At 52.7% G+C, this 22,427-nt stretch overlaps 1 protein-coding gene across 8 annotated transcripts in view; it reads left to right on the top strand.

The window, feature by feature from the left end:
* CCDC88C (coiled-coil domain containing 88C) overlaps window positions 1–22,427 on the top strand; it is a 494,884-nt gene that overhangs the window by 43,224 nt on the left and 429,233 nt on the right. For 4 of the 8 annotated variants that reach the window (XR_009547242.1, XM_060181205.1, XM_060181206.1 and 1 more), the window contains exons 4-12: window positions 5,104–5,173; window positions 13,377–13,435; window positions 14,952–15,035; window positions 15,733–15,873; window positions 16,080–16,264; window positions 18,572–18,653; window positions 18,823–18,981; window positions 20,854–21,000; window positions 21,562–21,706. Coding sequence is in view for 7 of the 8 variants with exons in the window: in XM_060181205.1 (XP_060037188.1) it covers window positions 5,104–5,173; window positions 13,377–13,435; window positions 14,952–15,035; window positions 15,733–15,873; window positions 16,080–16,264; window positions 18,572–18,653; window positions 18,823–18,981; window positions 20,854–21,000; window positions 21,562–21,706 (1,072 nt within the window). In the remaining variant the exon portion in view is untranslated. Of the gene's footprint in view, window positions 1–5,103; window positions 5,174–10,054; window positions 10,140–13,376; window positions 13,436–14,951; window positions 15,036–15,732; window positions 15,874–16,079; window positions 16,265–18,571; window positions 18,654–18,822; window positions 18,982–20,853; window positions 21,001–21,561; window positions 21,707–22,427 lie in introns of those variants that run through there. The other 4 variants (XM_060181202.1, XM_060181201.1, XM_060181204.1 and 1 more) reach the window with 4 other exon arrangements.

Consider the following 22,427-nt stretch of genomic DNA (forward strand, 5'->3'; position numbering starts at 1 on the left):
AATAACTACTAAGATATTAAAGAAAGAAAATTGCATCCTGGGAAGGGGATGGGCATATGGTTCCTGTTGCTCTTAGGGGAGTTGCTGGGGTGGGGGGGCCAGCCTTTGACTATCTCAGTCACCAGGGAAAGTGTGAGACAGGAAGCTGACCTGAGCAGGGACAGGGGGACAGCTGACAGCTGACAGGGCTCCCCTCCCCCCCCCCCCCCCCCCCCCGACCAGCACTCTGGGCTCCCCAGTGAAGCCCACCTCCTGTGTGGACTTGTAGGCCTGTCATGTGGGACATTCTCCTATGTCTAGCGCTCTCTCTCTTCTCAAAATATGTATTTGTTAGAGACAGAGAACTGAGGAAGGAGGGAGAAATAGGGAGAGAATGAGAGACACCTGTAGCACTGCTTTACTGCTAATGAAGCTTCCCCCTGCAGGTGGAGACTGGGGACTTGAACCTGAGTCTTTGTGTATGGTTATACGTGTGTACAACCAGGTGTGTGACCAGTGCACTTGCTTGTTCTCACACACAACCCCCAACAGCTCAGCTCTGGCTCATGATGGTGCTGGGGATTGAACCTGGAGCCTTAGCAGGGAAGCGTCTGAAGAAGTACTGTGCTGTCTCCCCAGTGCAGATGCACTTGTGATCTGAGTAGCCCTGTCTCCTGGGAGCCTTAGAGCATCCCCCCCTTTGAATTAGCTACACCCCCCCGCCCTACACACACACACACACACACACACACACACACACTCCACAGTCCTAGAGAAAGACTCAGCTGTCCCCTGCAGGAAGTGATAGTCATTTGACCACTGCCGGGTTTCTAGGGGGCTGGGGGTTACCTTTGTCTGCTTCCTGCAGGAAAATACAGCTGCCTGCCAAGGTTCTAGACCTTTCTCCAGCTACCAGAGATGGTGATGGGTGGTGCTGGGGATTGAACCTAGGATCTCAGAGCCTCATCAAAGAAAGTCTTTTGCAGAACCATTATGTTGCCTCCCAGCCCCAGATTTTAAGTCTTTTCGGCAAGGTCTCCCTTCCCTTCCCTCTCCCTCCCCTCCCCCTCCCTCCCCTCCCCCTTCCCCTCCTTTCTTCTTCCCTCCTCTTCCTCCCCCTCCTCTCCCCTCCTCTCCCTTCCCTCCCCCTCCTCTCCCCTCCCCTCCTCTCCCCTTCTCTCCTTCCCCCTCTTCTTCCTCCTCCTCTCCCCTCCCCTCTTCTCCCCTCCCCCCTCCCCTCCTCTCCCCTCCCCTCCTCTCCCTCCCCCTCTTATTCCTCCCCCTCCTCTCCCCTCCCCTCCCCTCCTCTCCCCTCCCCTTCCTCTCCCCTCCCCTCCTCTCCCCTCCCCTCCCCCTCCTCTCCCTTCCCCTCTTTTCTCTCCCTTCCCCTCTTTTCTCTCCTCAGCTGGTAGGTCCCTGAGCCCTGCTCTGGTGCCAGCTCCCTGCCCCCACCCCAACCCCTAGCCCTGAGAGTCAGCCTCTGCCATTCCTGGCAGGCCCAGATGCCTCGCCTCCAGCCTCCCTGGAAGGACAGATTCCTTCCTTTTTTAAAAGAACCCACTTAGTCTTTCATCTTGGATACATGGTGAATTATCCCAGAGGAACAAATAATTTTCTCTCTTTTAAAAATGTACTTCTCTCTCTCTCTCTCTCTCACACACACACACACACCTCAATATCTGTTAAATCTTTGTTTTTCTTTTTACTGTGCCAGGGTCTATTGCTGCTTGGGTCTGTTGCTCTAGGCTGACTTTTTTCCCGTTCTTTTTACTTCAGATAGAAAGAGCACATGGGTTACCTGTGCAAGGACCCTGGTTCAAGCCACCAGCCCCCACCTTTAGGGGAGAAGCTTCTAGAGTGGAGCAGGGTTGCAGGCATCTTTCCCTCTGTCAGTCTATCTCCTTCCCTCTCAAATTTCACTTACCACACAGGTTTTCTTGTAAATAACAAATGCCTGCTATTTACACCTCAGGGAAGTACCCAGGACTGTGAATGGCTTCTCTCCTATATGATCTTCCCGGGTAGCTTTTTCTCTCCCCCACGTTACTCCATCTTGAAACTACAGCAAGCTGTTCCTAATTCAGTTTGGGAGGAGTTAGAAGTGACATGTGAGGCCTGGAGGAATAGCTTCCCAGGCTGGGTGTATGCCTTTATATGCCTGTGACCCCAGCACCATATAGGGAGTGTCCCCCAGCACCTGGAGAAGCTCCTGAGTAGGCATTGAACTCTCTCTCCTGTTCTCTTTCTCCAGCTGCAGGGCTGGATGCTAACTTTAACTCTTATATGTGTGCTCTGCACATGGCTGCCCCCGCCAAATGTACTCAGTCCTCAGCATAGTGGCCTAGCAGAGCTGCCGGCCTACAAGGATGTCCTCCAGGTCCCAAGAGGACTTACTAGAGCCCGTGTTTTCTTGGCTTTAGTGCTTCTCCCGACTGGTCATCTCAGGCCTCAGAGTCCCTGAACCCTTCCTCCCTGACACTCTGGAATTGCACTGCTGAGGGTCCCAGCTGGAAGCTGGCTCATTGCCCCCTGCAGCCACCACCAGATGGGGGTGACAGACACTCCCTGGAGGGTGTCCTGGCCTGCCCCTCCCTTCCCACTCCTCACAGGAGAGCAGGGGATTGGGCAGCTTTGGGAACTGTGATAAGATCCCAGGTTTCTTTTGTAGCCTGGCTGGCATAGGAGTGTGTGTGTGTGTGTGTGTGTGTGTGTGGGGGGTTCCCCTATGCGCCTCCTTTCCAGCCCAGCTGTTGGCCGAGAGCCCAGGGCCCCTTGCCCGCCCACCCTGGTTTATTCTGGTGACTGCTTTCTGTGTGTCTCCGAAGAACATTCCAGCATGCAGAGAACAGCTTCCTTTGAGAAGGAAAGACCAGGGTGTCCACACCTGAGATTAGAATGCGCCAGCAGGTTAAGTGGGGAGGGAGGAAAAGAGGGTGCAGGGTCCTCCCGCATCTGTCCTTGTGCCGACAAGGACCAGGTGACAAGATGGGCCGCTTCCAGGCTGGTCTACGCACTCCTCTCTGCCGAGGTGACGGTGGCCTCAGCTCTGGCTTCTGCACAGGGCTCCCTGGCAAGTGCTCTTCAGCTCCCTGCCGGTCGTGTGTGACCAGGTGCCTGGCCCGGCAGGCCAGTGTCAGCTGTGGTCTCCACAGTGGCTTTCTGTCCCCTTGTCAGCAGGCTCCTCACGCGCCCGCCAGTGCCAGGGCCTGGCCTGCTGCCCCAGAGGCGGGGAGCTCCTGCGAGGGGAGGACTCCACATATGGCTGGCGGGGCTGCAGACCACTGTCACCGGGAAGGGAGTTTTGTCACTTCAGTGAATGTGAACCCGAACAGTTAGGCCCACTTGGGTGTGGGTACGCAAATCTCCTTTCCTAGCACAGTTGTGCGTGATGGGATCTTGGCTTCTGCTCTGAGACCTGTCTGTCGGGAGAGCAGAAAACACTGGAAAGGTTATTTTGGCTACAGTGGTCTCAGGTAGATTATGAGGATAGCTTCATCCATGGCCTTCAGCTCCTTCTGGCTGCTAGAAAAGTCTGGGACATGTGCTCTGAGTTTCCTCTCTCCTGTGTAGCTCCGGCCTTCTCTCCTCACATTTGTACCTGCTTCGGATGGAACTTTGATTGATGTGTCTTTCTGGAAGACTGGTTGATGGTCTGGAAGTGTTTGTGACTGTTGGATGAACTCTTAGGAGGCCCATGGTGTGGTGAAAGGAACCAGTTGAAATTCATTTATTTGTTATGGGAAGAGAGAACCAGAGCACCACTCTGGTGTTCTCTTTGTCGGGGATCAAACTCAGGACCTTATGCTTGCAAGTCTGATGCTCTACCCACTGCATAGCCTTCTGGGATGCTGTGTGAGCAGAGGGTTCTGACACTTGGACATGGGCAGGGGGAAGCCAGCCAAGCCTTCAGATGGGACGGTAGGTGCTCAGACAGTGAGGACAAGCCCACTTTATAGAAGCTGGCTGAGCATTTTATTTTTATTCAAGCCATTTTTTTTTTCTTTTTTGAATACCAGAGCACTACTCAGCTCTGGGTTATGGTAATGCAGGAGATTGAACCTGGGACTTTGGAGCCTCAGGCACATGAGTCTCTTTGTATACTCATTGTGTTATCTCCTCCACCCTGAAGCCATTCTTTATTTGTGATTAGCAGTGGGTTACAAGATTGTATATTACAGTGTATAGTTTCATACCACACCCACCATCAAATTCTGTCACCCCACTCTCTCACCTCCCAAAGATAACCACCAGAATTCTCACTAAGTGTTAGAAACAGTTGGTTTGGGGTAGGGCAGTAGCTCAGCAGGTTAAGCTCACAGGGCGCAAAGCGAAGTGCAAGGACTGGCGTAAGGATCCTGGTTCGAGCCCCCGGCTCCTTACTTGCAGGGGGGTTGCTTCACAGGTGGTGAAGCAGGTCTGCAGGTGTCTGTCTTTCTCTCCCCCGCCCGTCTTCCCCATCTCTCTTGATTTATCTCTGTCCTATCTAACAACAACAGCAGTGACAACAATGATAATAACAATAAGGGAAACAAAATGGGAAAAATGGCCTCTAGTAGCAGTGGTGCGCAGGCACCAAGCCCCAGCGATAACCCTGGAGGCAAAAAAAAAACAAAAACAAAAACAGGGACAGTTGGTTTATTTTTTATTGTGTTTGCAAATCCATGTGTGTCAGATCTCCAGATTCCACATAAGAGTGAAATAAACCATCTGGTAGTTAGTTGTCTTTCATCTCTCTCTCTCTTTTTCATTTCTTTATAGGAAGATTAATGTATTACATTCGACAGTATATACAATAGTTTGTACATGTATAACATTTCCCAGTTTTCCACATAACAACACAACCCCCACTAGGTCCTCTGCCATCATGTTCCAGGACCTGAACCCTCCCCTCTACCCACCCCAGAGTCTTTTACTCTTTACTTATTTCTTATTTACTTATTCTTTACTTATTTCGCTGAGCATAATCACCTCCAGTTCTATCCATTTTGTCCCAAAGGACAAAACAGTGTCATCTTTTTGATTGCAGAGTAGTTTTCCGTGGAATAGAGATTCCATAACTTCTTTAGCCAGGACTCTCCCCCCCCCCCCCCCGGCCCCCTGATGGTCTCTCTCTTGTCTCTGCAGGAGGTCCTCCAGCAGCTGATTGTCATGAACCTGCCCAATGTCCTCCTGATCGGCAAGGACCCCCTGTGTGGTGAGTGTCCACCCCCATGGGGCCCTGGCAGGGCCAGAAGCTCTGGGCAGCTGGAGGGCTGAGGGGGTGGGGGGGGGTCTGGAGGCACTGAGCCAGGAGGGTAGGGCAGCTGGCCTAGGAGCCCCCTCGCACAGTGTGGGCTTGGTAAAGGAGGACTCCCTCCATTGATGGTTCTTCCTGGGGGTGCTACCTGGGGCCAGAAAGTGGGGACCATATTGTCACAGGTCTGTCTTCTATCTGTCACCCTGCAGTGCCGTGTGACCCTGGGCAGAGCTTATGGCTGCTCCTTGGTGTTTCCATGTCTCCCCTGGCCTCTGGAGACCCTGGGGACATTGGTTCTGAGTCCTGCCCGCAGACACTTGGTGGGACTTTTTTTTTTTTTTTGCCTCCAGGATTATTGCTGGGGCTTGGTGCCTGCACTATGAATCCCTGCTCCTGGAGGCCATCTTTTTCCTTTTGCTGCCCTTGTTGTTTACCATTGTTGTTGTTATTATTGCTGTTATTGCTGTTGGATAGGACAGAGAGAAATCAAGAGAGGACAGGAAACTGGGGGGTGGGTGGGAAGAAAGACAGACACCTGCAGACCTGCTTCACCACTTGTGAAGTGACCCCCCTGCTGGTGGGGAGCCAGGGGCTCGAACTGTGATCCTTACTCCGGTCCTTGCGCTTCGTGCCATGTGTGCTTAACCTGCTATGCTGCCACCCGGCCCCATGGGACTTCTTCTTCTTCCCCTCCTCCTCTTCCTCCTCCTCCTCCAACTCCTTCTTCTTCTTTTTTTAACTTACTGGGAATGAACTTGTGACCTTATGCACGTGCAAAGCCAATGGCTGGTCTCTTGGCCATGACTTTCAGTTCTTTCCTTTATTTATTTTTGAATATTTATTTATCTGTTTGCTAGTACAGAGAGAAATTGAGAGGGCAAGGGAGACAGAGAGAAACCTACAGCCATGCTTCACTCTTGAGTAGCTCCCCCCCCAGCAGGTGGAGGCTTAGGACCTTGAACCTGGGTCCTCATGCCTGGTACCATGTGTGCTCAACCAGGTGCGCCACTGCCTGGCTCTGTTTATTCTGTTTTTGAGAGAGAGAATAACAGGATAGAAAAATAGAGAGAGGAGGAGAGACCTCATAGCACAGCTCCTCTATCCATGAAACTCCCCTGGCTGTCTGTGTTGCTGGGGCTTGAACTCAGGACCTTCTGCATGGCAAGCTGTGTACTGAGCTGCCTCTCATATCCCTGGTGTGAGCTGGAAGGAATAAGTGAAATAGTGGGATCTGGGTTTGCAATTAGCGGGGTCCCTTTGGGAGTTGGTCTGGGTGGTGGGGCCCATCTCCCTAGGTTTTCATAAATTCACCTGGACCTGGGCACCTGCACTGGAGCCCTGCCGGCTGGCCTGCCCCCTTCTGGGGGAACATCCTGCTGGTTTAGGAGCAGGAGAGGGGCCCACCCAGAGGCCCTCACAGAGGGGACCCATTTATTTCTTCTCGGTGCCTCCCCATCCTGTCCTTTCTGGGTGCCGGGGATGTATTTCTCACCCACAGAGAGCAGGCCTCACTGCATATGTGCAATGGCTCCGGGTTCAAGCCCTGACTCCACATGGTATCATCATGCACAGCGCCTGGGGAACTGACTGCAGTGGCATCTCCCATCTTTCCTCCCTCCCTCCCTCTTTCCCTCCCTCCTTCCACCCCTTCTCTCTTCCTTTTTTTCCTCTCTAGGCCCTTCCCCACTGGCACCCAAGCCAACCCTCCTCCACCAGGCAGGGTCTCCCTTCCTCCCTTCCTCACTCCTCCCCTCCTTCCCAGTCTCTTTCTGAGCCACAAGGTGCAAAGGACACAGAACCTTTGGGGTCTGGCACTGAAGCATCTACATAGATGGGGACATGGGTTCAAAGTTGTGTGTGTGAGTGATCGAACCCAGGACCTCACACTCTGAAGCATGAACTAGATCCTTGACCCCATTTAAAATTTTAATATATATATATTTAGTCATATTGGGGTGGTTTAATGTTTTTTTTTTTTTTTTTTAAATACAGTTGTTGACACATGGGTACAGTTTCTCGTCTCTCCATGATAGGTGTCTGCAAAACACTTTTGCTCTCAACTTGGGTCCTTTTCCCCCATTCTGAACCAGGTCCCCAAAGCCCTCCACCCAGTCCCCTCCTTGCCCTCCTTCCCAGAGTCCTTTGCTTTGGTGCAAGGCTCCATTTGTTTGTTTGTTTTCACTTTTGTTGGTGTTGCTGGGACTTCACTCGAGGCTGACTTTCTCATGGAGGGGGGGAAGGAGAGGAAGAGGGAGAGGGAAGGAGGAGAGAGAGAAGGAGAAGGAGGGGGAGAGCTTGAGCAAAAGCTTTCACGGTAGGGCCCCCTTGTGCCTGGGCTGCACTTCAGGCAGTGCAGTGCAGTGTCCGCGTCTGGCCAGCCTGACCCCTGTGTGTTGGCTTGTTTTAAAGATTTAGTTATTAACAAGTGAGGGAGGGAGGGGGGAGAGGCAAAAGAAGCCAGCGGCACTCTGGCACAGGACCCTGAGCCCACAAACCCAGAGCTTGATCCACTGCGCCCCCTCTCGGCCTGCTGCCCCTGGCTTGTGGAAACCTACCTACCCCACCCCTGCCCCCAGCATAGATGCTGGTGATTCCTTGCTTTGCAGAGCTGTGGAGTTGTACAGTCTGCACTGCCAACCAGCTTTCAGACAGGGAAGGTGTTTTGCACTGCGGTGGGTGAATAGCAGCCCCCCCCCCCCCCCCCCCGAGCCCCCAGCCTGTCACCCAAGCTGCTTAGACTCAGAGCCTGAGTGCCACAAAGGCCAAGCTGCCCAAGCTGAGTTTGGGGGCACGGCGCAGGGGGCCAGGGATTTAGCATCAGGACACAAACATGTACCCAGAGATTTATGAGTGTGCTTATTTCTGTTTAGGTTTCAAAAATAGAGGCATGAAGCCTTTGAGCTCATTTGTAACAAACAGAGCTGGCTGCTTCTCCATTCCCTGGGCTGACGGCCTGAAGTGGAGGCCGGGGGCCTTTCCTCACACTGCCCCTCCATTTATGACTTCTATGCTTTGGGGTAATTTTTGTGTGTTTGGAGCAAATGCTCCAGGAACCCTGGCCCCTCTCTCCCCAGGCTCACAAGTGGTCCAGCCCAGCACCTGCCCTTCTCTGAGCTGGAAAGGAGGTGCCCTAGCACAGTGCTGGGGGGACGGGAGGTGGTGATGGTGGTTGTGTGCCAGAGGCTGTCCTCCTCTGCTGGACCTCTCTCGGTCCAGAGAGAGCACGGGGCTCCCTTCTCTGCGTCTGCCCCAGCCTGGCCCCAAGTCCTTGTTCTCTTGCTGAGTGTTTTGCATTTGGTTTGACCCTGGCTCACAGGTCAGCATGGGACCGATGTTCTTTATTTTATTCTGTTTCCACGATTATCGCAGGGGCTTCATGCCTGCACACTTCCACTTCCACTAGGCTGCTACTGCTGCTTCTCCCCCTCCTCCTCCTCCACCACCATCATCTCCTCCATTTATTTATTTATTTATTTATTTATTTATTTATTTATTCCCTTGTGTTGCCCTTGTTTTATTGCTGTAGTTGATGTCGTCGTTGTTGGGTAGGACAGAGAGAAATGGAGAGAGGAGGAGAAGACAGAGAGGGGGAAGGAAAGACAGACACCTGCAGACCTGCTTCACTGCTTGTGAAGCGACTCCCCTGCAGTTGGGGAGCCGGGGGCTCGAACCGGGATACTTGTGCCGGTCTTTGGCGCTTTGCGCCACGTGTGCTTAACCCACTGCGCTACCGCCTGACCCCCCGCCCTTGTTGTTTTATTGTTGTAGTTATCATTGATGTTGTTGGATAAGACAGAGAGAAATGGAGAGAGGAGGGGAAGACAGAGACAGACAGACACCTGCAGACCTGCTTCACCTGCAGGTGGAGAGCAGGGGGCTCAAACTGGGATCCTTACGCTGGTTCTTGCACTTTGCATCACCTACACTTAACCCACTGTGCTACTGCCAAAAAGTTAGGAGCTTTACACAAGAGGGAAGAAATCAATAAAGAAAAAAACCTGCAGGTCTTTAACTCCATGGGCAATTCTTGTTTCAGAGAAGCACCCAGACACTCACCCTTTCTGAAATATTTTTTTAAATATAAATCTATTTTAAATTTATTTATTTTGCACAGAGAAAGAAATTGAGAGGGAAATGGGAGATAGAGAGGGAGAAAAAGAGACACCTGCAGCCCTGCTTCACTGCTCATGAAGTGTCCCCCTGCAGATGGGGACCAGGGTTTGAACCCAGGTCTTTACACATGTACTGTACTGGGTTCACCACTGCTCGGCCCCTGAACAGTTCCTGTTTCAGCCCTGAGGGAGAAGCTGTAGAGAAGCGCCCAGACACTGACTCTGTTTTTCAAAGGTTTATTTGTTAACAAAAAGAAAGAGTGAACCTTCTCAGGGCACCCTGGATGCTCACTTTCTCTCTTTCTCTTAAAGGGTTTCTTCATTTATTTGTTTATTAGGTAAATAGGAGGTAGAGAAAGAGAAGCAGAGCATCACTCTGGCACATATGCTGCCAGGGATTGAACTTGGGACTTTGTGCTTGAGAGCCCAATGTTTTATCCACTGTGCTACCTCCTGGGCTAGATGCTCTTCCAAATGGCCTGGTCTCCAGCCTGCTGCCTGGCTTCCGTGTGCTGGGGGATGGAGTGGGGTCCTGGGGGCGTCGGTGTCCCTGAAGCCTCTTCGTCTGGGTTCCCGGGGAGGGGTGCTGGGCCAGCTCATGGTTAGCCAGGAACATGCAGAGCTTGGTGAGCAAGAGAACAGCTACGCCCCTGCCTGGAGACCAGGCTGTGTTTGGTGCTTGCCCTGGTGATGGCTGTACACAGAGACGCCGCCTGCGGTGGTGGACACACAGATGCTGCCCATGGCTGCCCGCAGGATCCCACTCTGCTTCCGGCTGGGGAGGAGGAGGGACGAGTTACTGCTTGTCAAAGGTTCAGCCAGAATTTCTGGGCTTGGAGTTTTGCAACTGCTGGTGTGGAGGTACCCTCCTGCCTGAGGACTCCCCCCCCCCCCAGCCAGTACAGATGGGGTGGGGGTGGGGGGCTCTCCTTTTCCTGAGCTTCAGCTCCTGCAGTGAGGTGGTGGCCAGGCATCCTCAGGGGTGGTGGGAGCTACTCCAGGGGCTCGATGTGTGTGTCACTTTGTCCTGTGTCACATGGCGTTGGGGAGAGGCTTCTTCTGCTCCTGTTGGGAGGGAGGGGGCTTGGGTAGTGGAGACACGGGCTTGAGGGGCTCTGGCTCAGGGGACCCTGCTGAGGCCAGAGTTCACTCTGAATAAATGTTTGTTGAATGAGTGAAAAATGGAGGTAGGGAGCCAGGTGGTGGTGTACCTGGTGTAATAAGTGCTCTTTTTTTTAAAAAAAAATTTTATATTTATTTATTCCCTTTTGTTGTCCTTGTTGTTTTATTGTTGTAGTTATTATTGATGTCATTGTTGTTGGATAGGACAGAGAAATGGAGAGAGGAGGGGGAGACAGAGGGGGGAGAGAAAGATAGACACCTGCAGACCTGCTTCACCGCCTGTGAAGCGACTCCCCTGCAGGTGGGGAGTTGGAGCTTGAACCGGGATCCTTCCGCCGGTCCTTGTGCTTTGCGCCACCTGCGCTTAACCCGCTGCGCTACCGCCCGACTCCCCAATAAGTGCTTTTATTACAGTGTGTAAAGACCCAGGTTCAAGCCCCCAGGCCCCTCCTGCAGGGGAAACTTCTCCAGTGGTGGAGTAGTGCTGTGGGTGTCTTTCTTCTTCTCTGTCTCCTTCCATCTCAATTTCCCTCTGTTCTGTCTAATAAAAAAAGGGGGGGGGGAATGGCTACCAGGAGCAGTAGATTCATAATGCAGGCACCGAGCCCCAGGGATAATCCTGGTGGCTACCAGGAGCAGTAGATTCATAATGCAGGCACCGAGCCCCAGGGATAATCCTGGTGGCAAAACCCCCCCCCCCAAAAAAAAAAAGGGAGTGCAGGTGGTGAATGCACACATTAGCATTTGCTAAGACCTGGGTTTGAGCCCTGGGGCCCCACCTACAGGGAGGAAGCAATGTTGCAGGGGTTTCTCTGTCTTTCTCTCTTTCTATTCTCTCACTTCCCTCTCAATTGCTCTCTGCCTTATCAGATAAAAGGAAAAATAAAAAAGGCAGCCAGGAGCAGTGGATTAAAAAACAAGTGTTGTGTGGGCGGGGAGAAAGCATAATGATTCTGCAAAAAAAACTTTCCCGCCTGCGGCTCTGAAGTTGATGTTTGCATTTGCCAAAAAGTTAGGAGCTTTACACAGGAGGGAAGAAATCAATAAAGAAAAAGATCTGCAGGTGTTTAATTCATAAACCAGAGCTGAGCAGTGCTCTCATGAAAAGAAAAAGATAAAAGAATGAAAAAGGAAAAGAAAGGAAGAGTGATTTGCTTGCTGTACATAATGTCCTGGGTTCAAGCCCTGGCTCCTTATAGAGCACCACACACAGCGGGGGTGGGGGGGGGCTCTGGATGATGGAGTTAGTTGTATGGAGTCTCTCCTCTTTGCCTCTGTCTGTCTGTCTCTCTTTCTCTCTCCCAGCTCTGGGGCTGACTTTTTCATATAAGAGATCACAGCACAGAAGCTTCCTTCAGAGTAGTGGGGGCTGGGCTTGAACCTGGGTCGTGCACATGGCGATGCAGCGCAGTATCCAAGTGAGCTATTTCACTGGCTTTCTCTGCTCTCTCTCGCTCTCTTAAATAATAAATGACAAAATTGAGGCCTGTGGTGTCACGTGTACGAGGCCCTGGGTTCTTCCTGAGTCACAGTAACACAGAGAGGTGCTGTGGCATCTGCTGACACCGTGAGCTTGGGAAGTCATCAGCCTCCACTTCTAGAGGCTGGTGGGCTTACTGTCTGGCTCTGTCATCCCGTCTGCAGCCCTGTGCTTCCTGAGACCAAGCCTTTCCCTCTGGAAGCTTCAGCAGGACTCTGCCGCCTGACCCAGCACTCACTCTGTACAAGAAAGTGAGAGTAGGGCCGAGACTCTGCTGAGATTCCCAGAGGCAGCTGGTAATGGAAGGTCTTTCTGACTCAACCCATGTCTCAGGCTGTTCTGGGGTTCCCCCCAAAACTGGGGGGTGGATGTGGAGAGGGCTTGATGGGTCCGACCCTCTTCTGCTGGGCGCTGCGACTTACTCGCTACAGAAACAGAAACCTCAGCTGCTTTCTGCCCAGCCTTCTTCTATCACTCTGAACGCACATCCACAAGACACTGGCGGTGCACCCGTTAGAGCGCACGCTATTGTGCAAAAGGACCCAGGTTCAAGCCCCTGGTCCCCACCTGCAGGGGGAAAGCTTCATGAGTTGTGAAGCAGGACTTCAGGTGTCTCTTTTCTTTCCTTCTCTATCTCCTCTTCCCTCTCAGTCTCTATCTATCTATCTAAATAAATAAATAAATAAATAAATATGAGGCCTATTTTGGGGAGCGAGTTAGAGCCCTGGATGTGCAGGCCCAGGGCCTTGAATCCCAAGTTCACTGCCTCATGCGAGAGGTGACTTTCTTTCTTTCTCTTAATAAATAAATGAGTCTTTAAAAAAAATGAGAGGGGCCAGGCAGTGATACACCTAGTTTAGCAAGGACCCAGGTTTGAACCCCCACTCTCCATCTGCACAGAGGAAGCTTCACAACTGGTAAAGCAGGTCTGTAGGTCTGTCTCTCTGTCTCTCTTTAAAAAAATTATTATTTATTATTGAATAGAGACAGAAATTCAGAAGGGAGGGGAAGATAGAGAGGGAAAGAGACAGACACCTGCAGCCCTGTTTCACCACTCATAAAGCTTTCCCCCTATATGTGGGGGCCAGGGGCTTGAACCCCGGTCTTTGTGCACTGTCATGTGTGCATTTAACCAGGTGTACCACCACCTGCCCCCCCCGTCTCTCCTCTATCTCCCAGTCCCCTTTCAATTTCTCTATCCTGTCTAATAAAAAAGAAAATAAATAAATAAAGGAAAAAAGGCTTCTGGGAGTGGTGGGTTCGCAGTCCTGGCACCGTGCCCCAGCAGTAACCTCGGAGGCAAAATAAATACATAAACGTAAAATGGAAAGGAAGCAGATGGCATTGCATGCACTTGGGCCTCACTGGACAGAGTGTTGTTTTGGGGCTCTCTGATGCCCCCAGAAGACTGAGTCCTTGGTGACCTTTTGTTATTTGTTACTTGCAGGCAAGAGCATGGAGGAGATCAAGAAGGTTCTGCTGCTGGTGTTGGGCTGCGCCGTCCAGGTAGGCTGGGTACCTCGGGTCGCTGTGAGGTGTAGCATCCCTGGGCTGTGGGGACCTTGAGCCCCATCACCGACAGCCTCTGGCTGGGGGAGTCACGTGTGCCCCATCACAGGGGGCAGCTGGGGGCTCTCTGGGGCCAGGGGCCACTTGCACAGTGTCCTTAACATGGGGGCATCTAGAGTGAGGGTCAGCAAAAAACAAACAAAAAAAAAACCTAAAAAACAAAACGGGGTGTCCCACAGCCTGCATTTTCAGTCTGGCATAGGCATTATTTTAAAGGGGAATTTTATTTATCATTTATTTTAAAGATACTATTTACTTATTGGATAGATATAGAGATAAATTGAGAGAGGAAGGATAAATAGAGAGGGAGAAGGAAAGAGATACCTGAAGACCTGCTTCACCACTCATGAAACTTCCCCTTACAGATGGGGACCGGGGACTTGAACCCAGGGCCTTGCACAGTGTAATGTGTATGCTCAGCCAGAGGTGCCACTGCCTGTCCAGATGGGCCTTTTTAAAAAAATTGTTACCAGGCTTTGTGCCTGCTCAGTTCCACAGCAGATCCTCATTTCCTTTCAATTTTAGATATGAGAGAGAGAGAGACACAGCAGTGCTCCACTGAGTACGGAGCGTCTCTCATTTTCATTCAGTGCTGGGGGCGTCCACCCAGGTCTTCGCTCATGGCAAAGGGTGCGTTGTCCTGCGTGAGCTATCTGTCTCCAGGCCTCTGCTCTGGGCTAGACAGCAGCACCCCCGGTGGAGCGCATGTTCAAAACCTCATCCCCGCCTGAAGGGGCAGCTTCAGGAGCGGTGAAGCAGGATTGCAGGTGTCTGCTTGTCTCTCCCCTCTCTGTCTCTGATCATTCATCAATAAAGAAATAAAAACTTCTGGGAGCATGCAGTTGTATTGCAGGCACTGAACCCCAGCAATAACCCTGATGGCAAAAAAAATTAAATAAGTAAATAGATATATAGATACATAGATAGCGGGCCTCTGGGGGATTCTGACGGGAGTGGTCTCTGCCTCTTTGAGAGATGTCCCAGGAAAGGGCAGACAGGAGCGTCCATGGTTTTAAAGAGAAAGTGGGGGAGCTGGGAGGTAGTGCAGTGGGTTAAGCATACATGGCGCAACACAGACCGGAGTAGGGATCCCGGCTTGAGGCACTCCCTCCCCCCCTGCAGGGCGGAGTCGCTTCACAAGTTGTGAAGCAGATCTGCAGGTGTCTATCTTTCCCCCTTTGTCTTCCCCTCCTCTCTCAATTTCTCTCTGTCCTACCCAGCAGCAGCAACAACAACAGTAACAATAATAAGGGCAATAAAAATGGGGCAAAAAATTGCCTCCAGGAGTAGTGGATTCGTAGTGCAGGCACTGAGCCCCAGTGATAACCCTGGAGGCAAAAATAAACGAAACTAGGACCTGGGTGGGTGGGTAGGGCAGCTTCCCATGAGGCTGTGTGCAGGGCTAGTGGGTCTGGGGTGATTCATACCCTTGTGTGTCCCTCCCCCCCCATAGTGTGAGAGGAAGGAGGAGTTTATTGAGCGGATTAAACAGCTGGACATCGAGACCCAGGCTGGGATCGTGGCCCACATCCAGGAGGTAGGGTGCCTAGGCCGGGGCAAGGGGTCAGGGGCCCCCGGGAATACCCTACCCCGGGAGGGAGTGATTCTGCCACTTTGGAATTTGCAGACACCTGGATTCTATTGGGAGAGGCAGACCTCTGTGAGCTATATAAAGCAGGGTGGAAATAAAAATCACAAAACGGCAAGCTTCTCATCAAGCTGCTGCTTCTTTGCCTAATATGGGCAGGAAGGGGGTTTGAAGAAGGGCTGTCACATATCCTCGTTGCTGACATCTGATGGGAGATGGGTTCTGGCATGTGCCAGTGCGCTGAGTGGCTCATCTGTATGGGGTGGGGGTCTGCTTCTGTCAGTGACAGGGTAGGAACCAGCTCCTGGGCAGGCTCAGGGCACTGCACAGCGGAGAGTCCCCTCCTTGGAACTTGGAAGTTGTGTCAACTGGGAAGGTGGTTTCTCTGGAAGCTGGGCTGCAAGACAGATGCTGCCTGTGGGCCTGCATTTCTCACCTCCTGGGGGGACCCTGAGCGCACAGGAAGCACTTGAGCACTGCTTCTCCATCCCTGGTGCTCCCCTGTGCTGCCATGATCCTCTCATGTGGTGCTGGGGATTGAAGCCAGGGTTGCACATACCCCGAGGCAGGCACTCTACGGGTGGACAGTCTCCTGTCCTCGTTGTAAATATTTTCAGTCAGGCCACCTGTCCCCTGTCCCGCACAGGTGACCCACAACCAGGAGAATGTGTTTGACCTGCAGTGGCTGGAGCTCCCCGACGTGGCCCCGGAGGAACTGGAGACCCTGTCGAGGAACATGGTGTTTCACCTGCGCAGGCTCATCGACGAGCGGGATGAGTGCACGGAGGTGCGTCTGCAGGCGCCACTGCAGCCTCCTTGGGCTGTGGGATCAGGGAAAGCCACTCTTGCTCAAGCCAAGCGTTTCTGCCCCAAGTATCTCCTTGCTCTCTAACACACACACGGCCTCTCTCCTGCCTCCCTCCTGGCTGTCCCCTTTCCCTCAGGCGGCCCCTGCCTCTGAGACCTGCCGCGCCCCTCCCTCTGCCCCTGCAGCTGATCATGGACCTGACCCAGGAGCGGGACTACCTGCAGGCACAGCAGCCGCCCAGTCCCCTTGGGGCGTCGAGTGCCGAGTCCACACCCAGCCCTACCAGCAGCCTGTCGAGTGAGGACAAGCAGCACATGGCTGTGGAGTTGGCAGACAGCAAGGCCCGCCTGCGTCGTGCCCGCCAGGAGCTGTGAGTGCCCCGCATCCACAGGAGGAACCACTTCCCTGCACCAGTTTCTCCTGCTGCCGTGGGGGGTGTCATCCTGCCCTCTCACCAGTGGGCAGACATCCTCCTGGACAGCAGGCTGTGGTGCTGTATCTGGGTCCCCCTGCCCCCCAACACCTTGGAGGGGAGCCCCGAGTCTGGCGGCGGTGGTGTGAGGCCGATGTTGATCGCTGCAGAGGAGAGCTGGGAATGGGAACATCTCCAGTCCTGTCTGCAGTGATATCCCCTAGTTTCCTCCTTGCTGGCAAGCCCAGCTCCCTTCTCATTTTTTTATATTTCTGGAGGTCTAATGCATCCTTTTTTTTCTTTTACTTGACAGGACAGAGAGAAATTGGGGGCTGGGAGACAGAGCGAGAGAGAGAGACAGAGAAAGGGAGAGAGAAAGAGGGGAACTCCTACACACCTGCTTCTTTGCTTGTGGGGTCCTGGGACTTGAACCTGGGTCCTCGCACATGGTAACATGTACGATTTAATAAGCATGCTACTGCCTGATCCCCACTGTGGCTTTTAAAAATAAATAGTATCAGGAGTCGGGCGGTAGCACAGCGGGTTAAGCACACATGGCGCAAAGCGCCAAAAACCGCCGCAAGGATCCCGGTTCGAGCCCCCGGCTCCCCACCTGCAGGGGACTTGCTTCACAAGTGGTGAAGTAGGTCTGCAGGTGTCTGTCTTTCTCTCCCCCCTCTGTCTTACCCTCCTCTCTCCATTTCTCTCTGTCCTATCCAACAACGATGACACCAATAACAACAACAATAACTACAACAGTAAAACAACAAGGGCAACAAAAGGGAATAAATAAATATAAAAATGTTTTAAAAAATTAAAAAAGGGGGAGTTGGGTGGTAGTGCAGCGGGATAAGCGCACGTGGCACAAAGCGCAAGGGCTGACGGAAGGATCCCGGTTTGAGCCCCTGGCCCCCCACCTGCAAGGGGGGACTTTTCACAGGTGGTGAAGCAGGTATGCAGGTGTCTATCTTGCTCTTCCTCTCTCCATTTCTGTCATATCCAAGAATGCCGACATCAATAACAAGAATAATAACTACAACAATAAAACAACAAGGGCAACAAAAGGGAATATAAATAAGTAAGTAAGTAAATAAATATAAAAAAGAATTCAATGCTTAAAAAAATTAAAAAGTGAGCCAGGTGGTAGCACAGCAGGTTAAGCACACATGGTGCAAAGTGCAAGGACTGGCGAAAGGATCCCGGTTCGAGTCCCTGCCTCCCCACCTGCAGGGGAGTCGCTTCACAGGTGGTGAAGCAGGTCTGCAGGTGTCTGTCTTTCTCTCCCCCTCTCTGTCTTTCCCTCTTCTCTCTGTTTCTCTCTGTCCTATCCAACAACGACGACGACATCAGTAACAACAACAATAATAATTACAACAACAATGAAAAACAAGGGCGACAAAAGGGAAAATAAATATAAAAAATTAAAAATAAGTAAATAAATAGTATCAGTTATTAGAGAATTTAGAAACTTGACTACTTAGTAGAGTAAGTGGGCCTTACCTTTCTATTTCTTTCCTTTCCCTTCCTTTTCCTTATAACCACCCACGTTATCGCTGGGGCTTAGTGTCTGCATGATAAATCTACCACTCCCAGTGGCCATTTCTTCCTTTTATTCTTTGTTATTTTCTTATTTTTCAGGATAGAGAGAAATTGAAAGGAGGAGCCAGAGAGGGAGAGAGAAAGACACCTGTAGACCTACTTCACTGCTTGTGAAGTTTCCCCTTGCAGGTGGAGGCTAGGGGCTTGAACCTGGGTCCTTGTGTATGGTAATATGTGCATTCTACCTGGTGTGCCACCACCTGGCTCCTGTTACTATTATTATTATTATTAAAGATTTATTTCCCTTTTGCTGCCCTTGCTTTTTTATTGTTGTAGTTATTACTGTTTTTATTGATGTTGTTATTGTTGTATAGGACAGAGAGAAATGGAGAGAGGAGGGGAAGGCAGAGGGGAAGAGAAAGACACCTGCAGACCTGCTCCACCGCCTGTGAAACAACCCCCTTGCAGGTGGGGAGCCTTGGGCTCGAACTGGGATCCTTACGCCAGTCCTCACGCTTTGTGCCATGTGCACTTAACCCACTGCTTTACCACGCGACTCCCAATTTATTTATTAACGAGAGAGGGCGAGAACCGGAGCATCACCCTGGCACTTGCTATTACCAGGGATTGAACTCGGGGCCCTTATACTTGAGAGTCAGGCGCTCTAACCACCAGGCACCCTCCTCCTTCCTCCTGAACCCCCTTTCTGGTCCCTGGCTCCCCCAGGGAGGAGAAGACGGAGCAGCTGGTGGACACGAGGCACGAGGTGGACCAGCTGGTGCTGGAGCTGCAGAAGGTCAAGCAGGAGGTGAGGGGGAGCCTGCTGCGTTTTGGGGTGTCTGTGGGGCTCTCTGGGACCTGAAGCTGGAGTCTAGGGGACACAACAGTGGTGGGTGTCTTCCAAGCCTCAGGGGTGGCCATGACTGGGGGTCCTGGCCTGCTCTGCCCCCCAACTGGCCCTGCCTCTGCCCCCCTAGAACAGCCAGTTGGCGGCGGACGCACGCTCTGCCCGGGCCTACCGTGATGAGCTGGACGCACTGCGGGAGAAGGCGGCCCGTGAGGAGCGCCTGGAGATGGAGCTGGTGCGCTGCCGTGAGAAGCTGCACGACGTGGACTTCTACCGGGCGCGCATGGAGGTGAGCCCACCAGGGCCCTGCCCTGCCCCTGCCCCGGCTTGGACTTTTTGTTTATTTATTTTGCCAGCATACTGCTCAGCGATGGCTTATTGTGGGGCTGGGGATTGAACGTAGGACCTCAGAACCTCAGGCATAACTATTATGCTGTGTCCCCAGCCATATTGTTATTTTTGATATCTTTAAAAAATATTTTTAAATTTTATTTTATTTCAAATAAGACATAGAAACACACACACACACACACAGACAGATAGACACACACACACACACACACACACACACACACACACACACACACACACCTCAGAGCCCTGCTTAGCTCTTGCTGATGGTGGTGCGGAGGATTGACCATGGGGCCCTGGAGTCTTTGCATCACCATGATGCCTTCTCTGCAGCCCTGATAATGATTATTTCCTTCAAGTCTGAGTATCTTCCACATCGAACCCCGGGGAGCAGGTGGGGGTTTGGGGTGTTAACTTGCCAGGTGAGACCTGGACGTAGGCCTGTTCAGGGTCAGGGGGTAACCCCAGAGCCCCTTCTCGCAGGCAGGAGGCTTCTTAGGGCGGAGCACAGGTAGGGGTCTGGTGTTGTGCCCCTCACCCTAGGCCCCCTCCTGGGTCTTGACCTGGCCCATGCTCAGGACCCATGTGCTCCCCAATTCCTGGGGTGTGTCTGTTACCCCAGAAATTTTAATGATGTCTAGGTGCTGTGTCAGAGCAAGGTGAGCATGGGTGCGGCCAGAGGGAAGTCCTCAGGTTGGCCCTGGGTTCATGGCCACTGCAGCCACCAGGCCCAAATCCTGAGTCACACAGGCTCTGAACGCAGCCTCGGTGATAAAGAATCTGCTGGCTTCGCTGCTGGACCAGAGCAGAGATCACAGGCCAGGTTTCAGGGTGAGGGCTGGCCTCATTCTTTTGAGGAAAACACAGTACAGATCTCTACATCCTGCCGTTCAGCTTCTGGAAGTTTCTGTGTGGCTCCTGTCTGGTTCACATGGGGGTTGAAATAGCAAGGAAGGGAGGCTGGAGTGGGTGTCTTGATGTTTGGGGAGACATAAGAGCACAGAGTGGCACTGGCTCTCTCTTGGCAAATAGTCATCCAGCTCCCTGGTGCCTGGGTTCAGGGATCCTTGCCCAGAGGGCAGGATATGCGGCAGAGAGTTCTGGAAGCATGTTGTTATTATTGCCACCAGGGTTTTCACTAGACTGTGACTGCACACGAGTCAATCATTCCTGGTGGTCTTTTTCCTTATTTATTTATTTATTTGTATTAGGAAAGATAGCAGTAGGGAAAGAAAGAGAGACACCTGCAGCACTGCTTCACCACTCGTACAGCTTCCTTAGTGCAGATGGGGAGCAGGAGCTCAAACCCAGGTCCACACACGTGGCTATGCGTGTGCTCAGCCAGGTGCACCAGGCCACCATGTGCTCTCTTTTTTCACCATTCATGGAGCTGTCCTGGTGCCTCCATGGTGCTCCCATGTGGTGCCAGGGGCTGGAACCCAGGACCTCCCATCTGGCAAGGTGTGCACTCTGCAGGCTGAGCACCTCCCAGCCCAGCCCAGCCCAGCCCCCCCATTCTCATCTGGGGAAGAGGACTCCATGAGCTCCCATATCTGCTGGCAAGTGTGCTGGGCCCTTGAGTCCATCAGGGTGGAGACACTTTGCCGCCCCTCCCTGCCGCAGACAGCCCCTCCCTGGTCCTTCTGCTGGCGAATTGCTTTCCTGCTTTAGGGGAGAACATCCAGGGGGCTTGGCCTTAGTGACAAGGTGACACTGGGCAGAAGGGGAGCCAGAGCCACAGCCAGAGCAGGCCCTCACCCCTCATCTAATTCTCTCTCCCTCTTTCCTCCCCCCTCCATCTCTGCCACAGGAACTGAGAGAAGACAACATCATCCTGATCGAGACCAAGGCCATGCTGGAGGAGCAGCTGGTGGCCGCGCGGGCCCGTGGGGACAGGGTGCACGAGCTGGACAAGGAGAACCTGCAGCTGAGATCCAAACTGCGTGACCTGGAGCTGGTAGGGCCTGGAGGGTCACTCACTCAGCTCAGGGAGGCCTGGAGGGTCACTCACTCAGCTCAGGGGCCCTGGAGGGTCACTCACTCAGTGGGGGCATGTTTGTGTGGGCCACCACTGAGCGCCCACCACCTGGACAGACAGGATGTGCTGCTCCACCGTGGGGTGGGCGCCCCTGCGCAGCTTCTGTGAGAAGGGTCCCTGCAGCGCATATGTGAGCCACGAGCCAGGCTCTGCTGACAACCTTTCATGCCCCCGAACCCCTGCAGCGCCCACTGTAGGGTCCTGACATGGCCCCTGGAGGCCTCGGGTCTCCCTGCGTCACCTCTCATGGGGTGGAGGTGGCTGTCTGTCTGTCCATCTTCTCTACCGGATGTCAGCAGGTGCACAGACGGGTTTCTTCCTGCTCCTACTCCTGCTTCTCCTCTTCTTCCTTCTCTTCCTCTTCTTCCTCCTCTTGATCCTCCCCCTCTTCCATCTCCTGGTCCTCTTCCTCCTTTTCCTCCTCCACCCCCCCCCCCAACCCGCCATGCCTCCAGTCCCCCCTTCCCTCTCATGCCTCAGGACCGGGACACAGATAAGAAGCGGATTGAGGAACTGCTGGAGGAGAACATGGTGCTGGAAATGGCACAGAAGCAGAGCATGAATGAGTCTGCGCACCTGGGTTGGGAGCTGGAGCAGCTGTCCAAGAATGCAGACCTGTCGGATGGTGAGTGGCACGTTCCCACGTGGATGCAGGCCCTGCAGTGGCCGTCAGCCAGCACCACATAGGCCCCTCTGCCTGAGAATCCCCTGGGTGGCAGGGAACACCCCAGTGGCCCTGGTTCCCTCTGTGATGCACCCAGGGCCTTACTTCACCTCCTCTCCCTTCTTTTATCTTGTGGATGTGTGATTTTGCTACCTCCTGGGCTGACTTTTCCACCCTGAGAGACAGATTGGGAAAGGGAGAGGGAGAGAGAGACCACGACCACCAGGCTCTGGAGTTTCCCTTGATGCCATAGCACCTCCCCTGTGGTGCTTTATTATTTATTTTGGTACGTTAAAATTATTTAATTATTGGATGGAGACAGATGCTGAAATGGAAGGGGCGATGGGGGGGAGAGAGACACTGATACCTGCAGGACTACTTCACTGCTCATAAAGTTTCCCTCCTACAGGTGGGGGCCAGGGACTTGAACCCAGGTCCTTGTGCATGGTGATGTGTGCTTTTCAACTGGGTGCACCACCACCTGGCCTCTCTTGACTTTATTTATTTATTTATTTATTTGCGCTTTTTAAAATTGTTGTAGTTATTGTTGTTGTTATTGATGTCATTGTTGTTAGATAGGACAGAGAGAAATGGAGAGAGGAAGACAGAGAGGGGGAGAGAAAGATAGACACCTGCAGACATGCTTTACCGCTTGTGAAGCAATTCCCCTGCAGGTGGGGAG

This window comes from Erinaceus europaeus, chromosome 22, assembly GCF_950295315.1.
Source record: "Erinaceus europaeus chromosome 22, mEriEur2.1, whole genome shotgun sequence".
Classification (NCBI taxonomy): Eukaryota; Metazoa; Chordata; class Mammalia; order Eulipotyphla; family Erinaceidae; genus Erinaceus; species Erinaceus europaeus.